Raw genomic sequence first — 15270 nt, 5'->3', positions numbered from 1 at the left:
CTGGAGTACTGTGTCCAGTTCTGGGCTCCACAGGACAAGAGGGATGTGGAGCTGCTGCAGAGAGTCCAGCGCAGGGCCACAAGGATGATCAGGGGCCTGGAACATCTGCCCTATGAGGAGAGGCTGAGGGAGCTGGGCCTGTTCAGCCTGGGGCAGCCCTTTAGAGCCCCAGGCCCTAGAGGCAAGAGAAGAAGCTGGTGGAGAGGAAGACTTGCCCTGGGTAGAGGAAGATTGGGTCAGAGAGCACCTAAGGAACCTCGATACCCACAAATCCATGGGCCCTGATGGGATGCACCCCAGAGTGCTGCGGGAGCTGGCAGATGCCATAGCTAAGCCGCTCTCCATCATCTTTGAAAGATCCTGGAGAACGGGGGAGGTGCCGGAAGACTGGAAGAAGGCCAATGTCACGCCAGTCTTCAAAAAAGGCAAGAAGGAGGACCCAGGCAACTACAGGCCAGTCAGCCTCACCTCCGTCCCCGGAAAAGTGATGGAACGGCTCATACTGGCTGTTGTCTCCAGGCACATGGAGGACAAGAAGGTGCTCAAGAGTAGTCAGCATGGATTCACCAAGGGAAAATCTTGCCTGACTAACCTGATAGCCTTCTATGATGAAATGACCGGCTGGATAGACGAGGGGAGAGCGGTGGATGTCGTCTATCTCGACTTCACCAAGGCTTTTGACACCGTCCCTCACAACATCCTCCTGGGCAAGCTCCAGAAGTGTGGGATAGATGAGTGGACAGTGAGATGGATTAGGAACTGGCTGGATGGCAGGGCCCAGAGAGTGGTGATCAGCGGTGCAGAGTCTAGTTGGAGGCCTGTAGCTAGCGGGGTCCCCCAGGGGTCAGTCCTTGGTCCAGTCCTGTTCAATTTATTCATCAATGACCTGGATGAAGGCACAGAGTGCTCCCTCAGCAAGTTTGCTGATGATACCAAACTGGGAGGAGTAGCCGATACCCCAGAGGGCTGTGCTGCCATCCAGAGGGACCCGGACAGACTGGACAACTGGGCGGTGAAAAACCTCATGCAATTCAACAAGGCCAAGTGCAAGGTCCTGCACCTGGGGAGGAATAACCCCAGACACCAGTACAGGCTGGGGACCGAGCTTGTGGAGAGCAGCCCTGCGGAGAAAGACCTGGGTGTCATGGTGGACGACAAGTTGACCATGAGGCAGCAGTGTGCCCTCGTGGCCAAGAAGGCCAATGGGATCCTGGGCTGCATTAAGAAGAGCATCTCTAGCAGGTCGAGGGAGGTGATCCTGCCCCTCTACTCAGCCCTGGTGAGGCCGCATCTGGAGTATTGTGTCCAGTTCTGGGCTCCACAGTACAAGAGGGATGTGGAGCTGCTGGAGAGAGTCCAGCGCAGGGCTACAAGGATGATCAGGGGCCTGGAACATCTGCCCTATGAGGAGAGGCTGAGAGAGCTGGGCCTGTTCAGCCTGGAGAAGAGAAGGCTGAGAGGGGATCTAATCAGTGTATATAAATACCTCAAGGGAGGGAGTGCAGAGGACGGTCATGGTCTCTTTTCAGTGGTGGCCACTGATAGGACTAGAGGAAATGGCCGGAAACTGAAACATCAAAAATTCCATAGGAACTTAAGGAAAAATTTCTTAACAGTGAGGGTGACAGAGCACTGGAACAGGCTGCCCAGAGAGGTTGTGGAGTCTCCTTCTCTGGAGATCTTCAAAACCCGCTTGGATGCAGTCCTGTGCCACGTGCTTTAGGTGTCCCTGCGTATGCAGGGGGGTTGGACTAGATGATCTCTAGAGGTCCCTTCCAACCCTAAGCATTCTATGATTCTATGATTCTATGATTCTATGATTCTATGTAATGAGGATCTAGCTTCAACAGAAAGCCTTAAAAGGAGTCCCTCACAACATCCTCCTGGGCAAGCTCCGGCAGTGTGGGATAGATGAGTGGACAGTGAGGTGGATTAGGAACTGGCTGGATGGCAGGGCCCAGAGAGTGGTGATCAGCGGTGCAGAGTCTAGTTGGAGGCCTGTAGCTAGCGGGGTCCCCCAGGGGCCAGTCCTTGGTCCAGTCCTGTTCAATTTATTCATCAATGACCTGGATGAAGGCACGGAGTGCTCCCTCAGCAAGTTTGCTGATGACACAAAACTGGAAGGAGTAGCTGATACCCCAGAGGGCTGCGCTGCCATCCAGAGGGACCCGGACAGACTGGACAACTGGGCGGTGAAAAACCTCATGCAATTCAACAAGGCCAAGTGCAAGGTTCTGCACCTGGGGAGGAATAACCCCAGACACCAGTACAGGCTGGGAACTGACCTTCTGGAAAGCAGCTCTGCGGAGAAAGACCTGGGTGTCATGGTGGATGATAAGTTGACCATGAGGCAGCAGTGTGCCCTCGTGGCCAAGAAGGCCAATGGAATCCTGGGCTGCATTAAGAAGAGCGTCTCCAGCAGGTCGAGGGAGGTGATCCTGCCCCTCTACTCAGCCCTGGTGAGGCCGCATCTGGAGTACTGTGTCCAGTTCTGGGCTCCACAGGACAAGAGGGATGTGGAGCTGCTGCAGAGAGTCCAGCGCAGGGCCACAAGGATGATCAGGGGCCTGGAACATCTGCCCTATGAGGAGAGGCTGAGGGAGCTGGGCCTGTTCAGCCTGGAGAAGAGAAGGCTGAGAGGGGATCTAGTCAGTGTATATAAATACCTCAAGGGAGGGAGTGCAGAGGATGGTGATGGTCTCTTTTCAGTGGTGGCCACTGATAGGACTTGAGGAAATGGCCGGAAACTGAAACACCAAAAATTCCATAGGAACTTAAGGAAAAATTTCTTAACAGTGAGGGTGACAGAGCACTGGAACAGGCTGCCCAGAGAGGTTGTGGAGTCTCCTTCGCTGGAGATCTTCAAAACCCGCTTGGATGCAGTCCTGTGCCACGTGCTCTAGGTGTCCCTGCGTATGCAGGGGGGTTGGACTAGATGATCTCTAGAGGTCCCTTCCAACCCTAAGTATTCTATGATTCTATGGTTCTATGATTCTAAGATAACTTACTCCACCAGAGTGACTCAAATCTCAAAGACGCAGATAATCATCAAGATGATCAGAAACTGCAAGCCTGAACATCAGCTGACAGAAACCATGAAACTGTGAGAACCCCTGGGTCGCACCAGGATCCTCCAAGGAGAGAACAGGGAAAACAACAGTCCTCCCTCTGCTGTCCCAGCAGGACCCTGGGGTGGTAGGCTGGGCTCTGGAGCAGAGCACTGCAGCACGCCACTACCTGCACACCTAAACAGAGGGTCCTCAGCCTACACCTGCCTCTGCATCAAGGACACACTGGGCTAAGCACCACACTTCTGGCACCATCCTTGTTTTTCCCAGCACACAAGGCCCAGGTCTGGCCTCAGGCAAGCAGTGGCCATGCTCTGGAATTGCCCGGTGGGGAACACCAGCATCTCGCTTGGCTTTTTGAAGGGCAGGCAAATCAAGAGACATGGACTCTTCCAGTCTCTTCCTGCACTCCAGAGACATCACAGCACCCCCAGCAGCCCCCGAGGGTTCCCTGGCAGCAGCTTCCCTGCAAGTTATTGCCACTGTCTCTAATCCCTCCATCACTATGTCCACCAGTCTCCTGGCCACATCTTCCGTATCGATGGCCTTGGTCCTGCACCTGGCAGAAGCTCTGCAAGGCTTTTCTGGAGCAGGCAGCTTCTTTTTCCCTGTAGACCCTGGTGTTTTACATGCAGAAGCCTCCAGGCCTCCATGTGCCTGGCTGGCTGCCCTGGCAGCGCGCGGTGGTTTGGGAGGCAGATGTGGCACCTCCGCTCTTAGCCCAGCCTTGCTGGGTAGGGTCTCCCTGGGCCTCACAGGAGTCGTCTTGAGAAGGGCAGCGGTCAGGCAGGGCCTTTGCCGACCTCACTGCTCAGCTCGGTACCTTTGCGATGGCCTGATCAGCATCTTCAAAGGCCTGGGGGTCAGACAGCAAAGGCCGCCTGTCCTTTTGTGGGGACAAAGTCAGGGTCCACCTGCGCCGCCTCGCTGCGTGCGGCTCCCGCTTGCCCACCTGCAGGGAGAAGGAGGCACCTGATGGAGAGGGTTGTGTTGCTACAAGCAGCCCCTGAGACACAGGAAGCCCCAGTCCCATGTCGAAGGGAAGCTCATGGTCAAGAACAGCCCAGCTACACGTGGTCCAAAGAGGATCTCTGACTCTCCACACAGGGCTCCCAGGATCCATATGAGCTTTGGAGCATCCCAGTCATGCTTTGTGTTCAAGAAAATCCCCACAGCCAGCAAGAGGCAGCCCCTGGCCAGAGGAGGTGAGATCTGACTGGCTTGGCCCCCCATGCTTGTGCTCTCCATGCAGCTCCCATCCCTGCTGTCAGCCTCCCCCTCCAGCCCCAGCACTCACCTTCCTTGTGCGCTTTGCACCTGGGAGGACGCCCATTGCTGGGCTGGGAGCAGGCGTTCGCCTGCCTCTCCTTCTCCATCTCCAGGGCACTCGCTGCACCCAGGGACTTGTTGCTCTGGGGACCAACACGAGCTGCTCCTTCTGCTGGAGCTGCTCTCCTCAGAGTGCGACCCTGAGGGTGGTGCTCTGGCCCAACACAGCCTTGGTTGCCATGGGCATCGCCCCATCACAATGGCCTTGGGGACATGATGCCACCCCCATCACAAAGCCCTGGCCGTTGCCATAGGGACTCCCAGGGGTATGTCCTGGTGGTGGCCAAGGGCACCCACATCTCATCTCAGTGCCTTAGTGGTCAGCAAGGGGAGGCCTTTTGGGTCCCTGTGCCATAGTTCGGTCATTCTCACGGGTATTTATCTGGGAGAGCACGGCCAGATAGAACACATGCGTGTTCTATCGCTCTTTTTGGCACAGTGGACACCATGTCTCTATACCAGATCCCATTTGGGCTCTCCAATTCTGGAACGAAATGAACAAACGGGAGGGAGTTCAGCACAGGGACGAGAAGTTGGTCAGGGGCTGGAGAATGAGGCAGGTAAGAAGAGGCTGGAAGAGGGATGTTTGTTCAGCCTAGACCAGAGAAGGCCAGGAGAGATCTTCATGCTGTGCACAAATACCTTGTGGAGGGCATAGAGCAGCAGGATTTTCCTGGAAAGCCACATTAATTGCATGGGAGACAGCAGGGAAAAGATGGACAATGGAAAATCTGCAGCATATGAAGGATTCACAGACTTCGGTGTTGTGAAACCAAAGACCTTAACTTAAATGCAACTTATCGAGCTCCTGACCCTCGAGACAGCCTCCATCCTGCCTGGCAGCACGTGGAGCCCAGAAACCCCACAAACCAATGAACAAGATGATCATGCACTGGTCATGCACGAGGCCGTCCAAGGAGCTTCTTGATCATGCGCTGGCCATGGGGCTGCAGCTCCCGCCTTTCCTGCTCAGCCCCCCACCTGCCCACAGGACATTCTTTGCTACTGACCTTAGGCTGACCTCCACATCTCCCCCTTCCTTATTTAGTTTTTATTTGAGCGGTCATCACTTGATTGATTGATCATACAATTAACCATTGTACACATGATAACAGACAAAGTAGACAATTAACAGCAAGCAAAATACAATTAACCCAATAATCAAAAACTTTACAATTTGTTTTTTCCAAAGCCCAAACTGTCTTAACCAAGAAAATACTCCTATTAAACATGTTTGAAAGGGATTGTCTGTTGTTGACATGGCTAACGTTACCCATATGTTTCTTGGCTGTTTGACCCAGTTTGGGACAAAGTTTGCACAGCTGCTGAGGAAAGCCAGGGCCGTACACATCGTGAAGGGACCCGTCTTGGTTTCCCGTGTGTCAAAACAAAAGCATAACCCCTTACCCAAGTTACTAAGTCTTTTGGACCTTCCCACTTCCCTGTAACTAGATCTTTTATGGTAACTTGGGATCTTGGCTGTAAATTTTCTGACTGTTGGCCGAAGTGTTGAGTAACTCAGCCCTCACCTGCTATATTACGATTTAAAAAATTAAATACATATAAAGCTTTATCCAATCTTTCTTGGGGGCCATCTCTCTGAGCTCCCCCTCTCTGTTTAATGAACATATTTTTTAGGGTCTGGTGCGAGTGTTCAATAACTGCCTGCCCAGTAGGAGAATGAGGAATATCGAAGATATGTTGAACGCCCCATTGTTTAAGGAAGTCCTGGGTTTGCATAGCAACATACACAGGCCCATTGTCTGTTTTTATCATTTTTGGAACATCCGTGACCGCAAAACATTTTAACCAGTGCTTACACACATCCCGACTTTTCTCCCCAGTATGTGACCATGCGTGAGTAATAAAGCAGGGATTGGCTCAGTGATTTAACAAAGTCCATAAATTTCACAATTGGGCCATCAGCAAAGGATTGGCAATCTCTCAAAGTGTAGCTCCCTCCAAGCGCTTCACCAGGCCTTCGACATTTAAGGAATCTCTTCCAACATTAAGATTTAGAGTTGTGAATTTTTAAAAAGCCATGGTTGCAGCTACCAGTCCACCAGCTGTGTGGAGCCTGGTACTTGAACCTCAGTTTGCCGCTCTGCGTCCGCTGACGTTTTCCAGGCAATGGCAGCCTTTTTAGTTTGTCCTGATCCATCTGTGAAGACAGTCATACCTGAAAGGGGAGTATGCTGCCAAAGACACCTTGCTAATAAGGGAATGTTAGGAAGTTCTGACCATAACCTATGCAGGGGATAGTGAATGTTCATCTGTCCTGCAAAGTCTGCTAAAGCCACCTGCATGATTAAATGTTCTGCTAATAACCATTGCAAATTTTCCTTGGTTGCAGGAAGATAAATGAATCTTGGATCGCTGCTGTTTAATATTCTTAAGCGCATTGTTGCTTTCTGAATTAACTGTGCATATTCTTCTGTTGCGGTGATAATTTCTTTTTGACTGTCCATGAGGTAAAAAGATCCATTCCAGCACTCGAAGTGGATCTGTCAATGACCCATATGGCACGTGAATAAGCGAGCTGGAGCTGGCTTGCCTCCGCCTCCCGGCCTTTGGGGCAGTTTTTCTTGAGATGGCCATTCTCTCCACATTGAAAACACTTTCCATGCCTCTCCCTGTTAAGGCGGGATTTGGTTTTTCTCAGTGAAATGCACCGCCGACGCGCACATGACCGGCATAACTGTTAATATTTCTAAGTTCCCCCGCTGAACCTCCTCTCTGCTAACCATTTCCAGTGATTCGACCCTTGATCCCCTTTTGTAACCTCCTTATGTGGGTCTGGGGCTGTAAATCATGTTCCTTCTCCGGGTCTCTGGGGCCTGGGTCAAACGGATGGTTGCATGGAGGATCAGCCGCCTCAGCATATGGTGGTGCTGATGGTGCTGCTGCACGTGGCTGATTGCTTTTGTCCCCCTGAAGATCCCAGGCCGTTTTCAAGGCGACCATGATCTGCCACCAGGTGCTCACATGTTTTACTGCGGCTGTATCACCATCCACCATTGCCTCCTTAAGGCGCTTTCCGAGTTCTTCCTACACCTCTCGCTGGAGTGTGCCTTCCTTCGGGAAAGTAGGTACCTTCTCCCGAATCCACTCTAGTAGACTGACTAAATCCTTCCTGGAAACCTGCCGGTTCTCTTCGTGCACCATGTGCTGCAGCGCATCCAGGCTGCGTTTCTGCCCTTGAGACATTCCGCCTCCCGTGGTTCCCAGGCTGCTGTCCTCTAATTAGGCGATGGGTGCACACCGGAGTTCTTCCTGCTCCGTTCCTGGTTCAGCTGGGCTGTGTTGCCGGGTTCAGGCTTTGTGAGCTTCCTCTGTGTTCTTGCCCCAACTTTGGGCACCATTTGCAGTGTCTGAAGCAACCATGGTTTTTGGTGTTGTGAAACCAAAGACCTTTATTTAAACACAATTTATAGAGCTTCTGACCCCAGAGACAGCCCCCGCCCTGCCTGGCAGCATGTTAAGCCCCAAACCCAACCAACCCATCAACCAGATGATCAGGCGCTGACCACACGTGAGGCTGTCCAGTGAGTTCCTTGATCATGTGCTGGCCAGGTGGCTGCAGCTCCTGCCTCTCCTGCTCAGCCCCCATATGCCGAGGGGACATTCTTTGCTACTGACCTTAGGCTGACCTCCACAGGTGGTGACTTGTGTCTGGGGCCAGGGCACTGCTCTTCCCTAGACCCTCTCCTGGGAAAGCACTGCAGGAGCAAGCACACCCTGGAGAACAACCTTGCCCATGTTCCTGGGACCAATGACAGGGTCCCTTCTGTGTGAGAACGTGACATGCCAGCAGCAGGGCCATGGCTGCTGTTTGTACTCCGAGGTCCTTTCTGCCTGAGTAGCTGATAGACCCAAACTTGTGACTCTGAGGACACCTATTGCTCTGGATAGGCCAGAGGGGGCTCTTAGCTCCCACAGGCTGTTGTGATGTCACCTCAGTGTCCAGTGGAGACCAGGCAGAAAACGCCCATGGTTTGGATGTTGGTTGTGTTGGCCTTTCTGCCTTGGGACCTGGTAGGCCAGCAGCAGGCCCATGGCCTGAATGTTGTTAGTGAGGTCACTGCTGTGCCAGTCCCTGATAGGCCAGCAGCAGGGACATGGCCTGGATATTAATAGTGAGGTCACTGCTGTGCCTGATCCTGATAGGCCAAAAGCATGGATTTGGCTCTGATGGTGACTGTGGGGTCACATCCTTCACTGTAGACGCGATGCTATCAGGAAGCTCTGGGTTGCTGAGGTTTCTTGTGACGTCACCTCTGTCCCTGCTGCTGGTAGGCCAGAGCCAGCTGAAGGTTCCAGGGCACATTGTGAGGTCACTGCTGCCCCGTGCGGGATTGTCCAGCAGCAGAACCAGCCCTAGCCAAGGGCCTGTGAGGTCCCCTCAGTGTGAGCAGCTGATCAGAGGACAGGGCTGTGACATGGGCTGTGAGGACGCGTCTGTCTGTGTAGAAGACAGGCTGGAAACACTCTGGCCGTGCAGGGCTGTCCCCAGAGCGAGTCCTGGAGATGGAGATGGAGAAGGAGCAGCAGGTGAACAGCTGTTCCTCATCCATGGACAGGATCCCTGGAGTGCAGGAGCGCACAAGGGAGGTGAGCAGTGGGGCTGGAGGGAGAGGTGGGCGGCAGCAGGGATGGGACCTGCACAGAGAGCATGAGGATGGTAGGGAAGGAGACCTGGGCCAAGATAGCCAGGCTGGAGCTTCTCCAGTGAGGGAACACCTATTCCTGGCCATGGGCATTTCCTCTCGCACAAAGCAGACCAACGGGCACTCTCTCCTGTAGCTGATGCTGGTTCAGGAAGAACAAGGTGCCACTGAAGATGTCCATGGGCCTTGACAGCCTTCGGTGCAGCCACCCAGGGTTCCTCATTAGCCCATTGCCTGTTCATGTCATGTGGTGGGATGAAGGGTAGTTCAGGGGAGGAGAGCTAGAAGGGTTTGAGAGTGCAGGGCCTGGAGCAGAGACGTGGCGGGGCCGGGGTGCCTCCCATTTATGCAGCACCCTGGATGTAGACGGGATGGCCTTTCTCTACAGCCAGTGCTGGAATGTCTTTGTTTGTGTACAGGATGGAAATGCAGGATGCCCTGGGGCACTTGCCCAGCAATCACTCCAAGGGACATGGTTTTCCTGTAGGTGACCTGCTGTATCTGCTAGAGACGTGTGGTTGTGCTGGACACCCCAGGCATCAGATAAGACCCTGCCAGCACTTTTCTGTGACATCAAATCAAGACTCTGCATTGAATTACAAGAGCTGTTGGTTAATCCTGCAATCTTCCCATACCTCAGCTTCATGGGGAGTGTGGCTGTTGTCGTAGTTGTCATCTGGGGTCATTTCAGATGGCCAAGATGGCCAATTCCCCAACTCGTGCTCTAGGATCATGCAGGTCTCCTAGTAGCTCCATCAGAGCAAGCAGGCACTGACACACGCCTTGGACCTCCTCAGTCTCTTCTGCTGTCACCAGGTGTTTCTGTGGGAACTGCTGACTCTCACCCTGCATCTCCAGTGATTGTGGTGGAGCTTTGACGAGGACTTCGTGGGCAGATCTCTGTGCTCTGCTCACTTCAATTTTGGCAAGGGCAATCCCACCATTTCTGTATTTGTGAAGTTTACAGGAGGGATCTGAATATGACTTCCGACTCACATCTAAGCAGGTACAGCCCAGATTGATATTTCTGAATCAGCACCTAAACCCTGTGTCAATGACTTCCCTACTTGTTCACTCCTCAGTCTCCTGTCTAGTTAAGGGATGTGAAATGAGCCTTGCAGAGTGAGACATTTCCAATTTTGATAGATCTTCATTCTCTGATGAAATAAATTGAAATAGTAGAATCTCTCTCTCTCCACTTGTTAGCAAAGGACAACAGGTGATTTTTTTAGTTTATTGAAGTGCACTTTTCCCAGGAGGAGGGGGCACGAGGGACAGAGAAATTGGTGAGTTCAGCTGTTCCTCTGCTCCTGAGCAGGGCCAGGCTCCTGGGACGGAGGCAGCTCGTGGCAGCCTGGCAGCACTGCCCAGAGACAGCCGAGTGCAGGAGCAGCTCCTGTGCCAAGAGCAGCAGGGCTGCGGGCACTGCCTGCTGCTGCGGACAGGGGAGGAGAGAAGGCAGCGAGAGGGGAACGGCAGTGTGGAGCGGGAGCAGAGCTCATTGTGGGGGAATCTTCCCAGCCCTTGAAACAGTGAGTCTCTGTCTGCAGGGCAATGCTGCTGAGGTTCCTAGAGGGGGTCTGCATCCCAGCCAAACCACAGCTCATAGGATTTTTAATGGTCTCTCTCCTGGGGTAAGCAGGACATAGCAGGACTAGGAGATGCTTCAGGGCAGCGATTCCCTGACACATGGTCAGAGGATCAGGGTATGCTTCTCTTGGGTATGTCACTTGAGCACAGGGCTGTAGGGCTGTGAAGGCAGGGAGTGCACCAAGGTCTGCCTGGGGCTGTGATTCAGAGCAGTGTCCCTGTACCTCATGGTGCTGTTTGCCCAGGGCAGTGACTCTGCCACCTGTGAGGGTCAGCACACAGCCTCTCCAGGGAGCTCCCTGCGGTGCTGTGGGGAGAAGCTTTGGGTGGGAAGAGAGATCCCTGGCAGGGCAGGTTCTTTCTGCCTTTGAGGGGTGCTGCAGGGGTCAGGTTCTGCTCACAGCTCCAGCACATGCGCAGGACATGTCTGAGGGGTCCTTTCAAGAGGAAAAGCAAGAGAAGAGCTGCTTGAAGGAGAAGGAGCTTTCCTTCAGGTCTCTGCACTTTCACTGTCCTAATTTTGACAGGGAGAATGAAGGAACAAGTTTTCTGTTTTGGCAATGAGCTGGGAGTCGTAAACCTTCTCTCTGAGAGATTAAAAGGTCTGTGATAAACATCAGTGAGCTGCTTCATCCCCACTTTAGCCTAAAGGCAGCATCAGCATCTTCTTTGCAGCATCCCAGGACTTTATGTGACCTGCTCATTCCAACCTGCAACCACAGAGCTGGCCCTGGACATTGCCAGAGGTTTCTGTAGGGCAGAACTGAGCACCCAGAGGGTGACAGGGGATCTTTGAGCAGTGACAGGGACAAGACACTGGGACAGAGAAAGAGCTGCCAGCAGGAACAGCTCCAGGCAGCAGAGATGGGCATGGAAGGAGAAGGAACTGCAGGACATGGGACTCTGGCTGAACTCTGCAGCCAGAGCTGTGGCAGAGGAGAGGGGCATCTCTTTGGTGCCTCCCCACCAAAGGGCTGAGAGGGGCAGTGCTGCAATGTCCCCCTCTGCAAGGTGCCATACCCTGCCGGTAAAGCGAAGGTTTTCCAGAATGCTTCTCTGTCCCTCTCCTTGCCTCCCTTGGCAACAGGGTCATGGTGTTGCCCCTTAATCCTTCTCCTGTCCATGCTGCTCCTGTTCTTGCTCTCTGCTTCCTGTGGTTGGGAGTATTCAGCTGCAGTTCAGGCACCAAAGCTACAAGTAGTGGAAAAGAAGGATTTCCAAAGGAGTGAGGTCTCCACAGCCCCATTCTGTCCTGTGGAGCTCCAGCAAATGCAGTACAGGGAAATGAGTTGACTGTCCCTTAAGGAAATTCCCTCTTAAATCCTCACAATCATCTGGCTGTTACCCTGTGGTGTCCTGCAGGCTGCCACCTGCCCTCCAGAAAGGCTCTGCTGTCTCATGGCATATCTGTGGTATCTCAGCGACCCATGGGGAACCTATGGAAATCCTGATAGTATGGAAGTGATGGTGGGAGGCTGTAAATGGGCAGCAGAAAAGGGTCGTATGTGTTGTTTGCTAGAAGGGAAGTGTGGAGACCACCCTCAGGTGCATGTAGAAAGGGTGAGAAGGTCAGAGATGGGCACTCTGAAACCAGACTCTGCTCTCAGCAGGGGATGCTCTCTTTTTAGAGTGACATCATTTTCTAGCTAGAAGAACCATGAGCCTCAGAGATCTGGGAATGAGACAAATAGATGAGAAAACTTCATTAATTTGTTTATTTTCCTTTTAAGAGTGTCCTTCTAACTTGTCTCTATCTTTCCCTTGGTGAGTCTCCCATATGGATGGGGAGGAAATGTCCAACAGCAGCTCCCTCAACGAGTTCCTCCTCCTGCCATTCGCAGATAGGTGGGAGCTGCAGCTCTTGCACTTCTCGCTCTTCCTGGCCATCTACCTGGCTGCCCTCCTGACCAACGGCCTCATCATCACAGCCGTAGCCTGTGACCACCACCTCCACACCCCCATGTACTTCTTCCTCCTCAACCTCTCCCTCCTCAACCTTGGCTCCATCTCCACAACTATCCCCAAATCCATGCACAATTCCCTGATGGACACCAGAGACATTTCATACTTGGGATGTGCTGCACAGGTCTTAACATTTACATTTTTCATGTCAGCAGAGTATTATCTCCTCACACTCATGGCCTATGACCACTACGTTGCCATCTGCAGACCCCTGCACTACGGGACCCTCCTGGACAGCAGAGCTTGTGTCAGAATGACAGTAGCTGCCTGGGCCAGTGGCTTTCTTAATGCTGTCCTTGAAACTTGGAACACATTTTCCCTACCCCTCTGCCAAGGCAATGTGGTGGAGCAGTTCTTCTGTGAGATCCCCCAGATCCTCAAGCTCTCCTGCTCACACTCCTACCTCAGGGAAGTTGGACTTCTGGTGGTTAGTGCCTGTTTAGTCTTTGGGTGTTTCACTTTCATTGTGGTGTCCTATGTGCAGATCTTCAGAGCTGTGCTGAGGATCCCCTCTGAGCAGGGCCGGCACAAAGCCTTTTCCATGTGCCTCCGGCACGTGGCCGTGGTCTCCCTGTTTCTCAGCACTGGCCTATTTGCCTACCTGAAGCCCCCTTCCATCTCCTCCCCATCTCTGGATCTGGTGGTGGCTGTTCTGTACTCGGTGGTGCCTCCAGCACTGAACCCCCTCATCTACAGCATGAGGAACAAGGAGCTCAAGGATGCCATTAGGAAAGTGATTTCATGGACCTTTTTAAGCAGTGGTAATTTTTACATATCTCTCCACAAATGACTCTTTCTGTATCCTGTAACTGGATTGAACATTGTTTTTTTCATGTTATTTTTATTATGACTTTTACTAGTGATAATAATTGTTATCTTTTGCTACACAACTACTTGTATTCATTCCCATTTTTACGGTGCCTCCTCTGTCTCACCTGATACCCTCAGTTATGTCAAATGCTGGACATGGACTGGCTCCCTAACAGGATCTCTGTAATAAAGTAATTTCTATCAGTACAGTGTGTGAAAGCTGGGCTTTTCCTCCAAAGCTGGTGTCAAGAATAGGCCCAAGGACTTGCACCCCTCAAGGGCCTGCTGCACAGGATTCTCCATGGGTTCAGCAACACAGAGCTCAGAATCATGTAATGATCCTTTAGAGACCAAGGGCTGGTTTGAGAATTCACCTATCAGAGTCCAAGGATAGTGGAGAGGCTGAATGGTCATGGATTTACACATGCACAGCTCTCCTACGTATTAAGGCAGTGTCAGAGGGCTGTTCTCATGGAGGGGAAGCTGGCGGTGTCAGGAGAGCACAGAGATCCCCCTGGGACAGCATATGCCTGGGATGGACTGTGAGCAGAGCCTCATAAAGGGAGAGGTCCTCAAAGATGGAGTTTCTTAGAGGTAAAGCACTGGGTATTCGCAGGCAAAAGAGGACTCTGCAGTCTCAGGAGAGGCAGTGAGGACCCAACTGTCAGGAAGAAGGGAGAACGGGGAGCCTTCTGGGTCACCATCTATCAGATACCAGGGGCAGGATGTATAGGCACAACTGGACACAACGAGCACCCTTGGAAATGCTCTGCAGTCCAGGTGCCCTGGACTGTGCAGTCATCTGCAGTCCCCTGGAGGGATTAGAGGTCATGATACCCATTTGGTTGGGTCTGACTCCTACCCCCAGTCACAGGGGCACTGAAATGTCACCCTTAGCCACTTTATTCTCCCCTCTCTCCCCTCCATATCCTTCCCAGCTCTGGATCTCTCTGTACTGGCCATTCTGTACTCAGTGGTGCCTCCAGCACTGAACCCCCTTGTCTACAGCATGAGGAACAAGGGGCTCAAGGAGGCACTGAGGAAACTTCCTCAATGGGTACAATGTCAGTGCCAAAAACTGTCCTGTGTGCAGTCACTTGTCATTCCCATGTACCTGGCATGAAACATGTGCTCTTCATTTATTTCTTTATGAATTCTTACTCTTACCTTCCTTATAAAATAATAATAAATAATTTTTAATATACAATAGAGCACTACAGCAGGAACAAAAGGCTGACTAGGGAAAATATGGGCCTGCTGCTAAATGGGCCAAGAGCCCTGGTGAGAGAGGACACAGAAAAGGCCACCTTTGCCTCAGGCTTTAGTGCTAAGAGTGACCCTCAGTAATCTTAGGCCCTGGAGACCATGGAGAAATGGAGAAAGGAAGACTTTCCCTTGCTGGAGGAGGATCTGAGTAGGGCTCCCTTCAGCAAACTGGACACCCACAAAACCATGGGCTCTGAGGGGACTCTCTTGCACTGTTCAGTGCCCACGTCTGACAGAGCTCCATGAGCTGGATTAAATCGAGTCCCTCCAGTTACACTGCTTGTACCTCTGGCCCTTGGCAAGCGACCTTCACACATCAGAGACTCTCTGAGCACCGCCTGATAGATGCAAAAAGGGGCTTACATTGGAATGCTGCATTTATGGCACTGCATCTCGCACTGCTTTCATGCCTCCTAATGGTTAGCTTGCTACCCTTTACCCCTTCTCTGTTTGTCACACTGCACCATTGCATGTGTCACGATCACATCTCAAAGTGCACAAGTGGCAGTTTCTCCTCTGGTGTTATTCCTGTGTTTCCCACCTCAGACAACTTCACCTGCCACCTGCATGGTCAAAGT

At 52.4% G+C, this 15270-nt stretch overlaps 1 protein-coding gene across 1 annotated transcript; it reads left to right on the top strand.

Annotated features, from left to right (window-relative positions):
• The first annotated feature begins 12431 nt into the window (after positions 1-12431).
• Positions 12432-13406, top strand: LOC148595389 (olfactory receptor 14C36-like). The gene has a single exon (XM_088520937.1). It carries the CDS (start codon positions 12432-12434, stop codon positions 13404-13406), a length of 975 nt encoding a protein of 324 aa, XP_088377063.1.
• The last annotated feature ends 1864 nt before the right edge of the window (positions 13407-15270 follow it).

This window comes from Tinamus guttatus, unplaced genomic scaffold (assembly GCF_059628265.1).
Source record: "Tinamus guttatus ecotype Peru unplaced genomic scaffold, ASM5962826v1 Tinamus_guttatus_pri_ptg000106l, whole genome shotgun sequence".
Taxonomy (NCBI): Eukaryota; Metazoa; Chordata; class Aves; order Tinamiformes; family Tinamidae; genus Tinamus; species Tinamus guttatus.
The sequence above is the reverse complement of the archived record's forward strand: the minus strand, read 5'-3'. Positions and strand labels throughout refer to the sequence as shown.

Bases quoted from the DNA above. Each gene is read 5' to 3' on its own strand.
- LOC148595389 (XM_088520937.1), top strand. From the start codon at position 12,432: ATGGATGGGGAGGAAATGTCCAACAGCAGCTCCCTCAACGAGTTCCTC.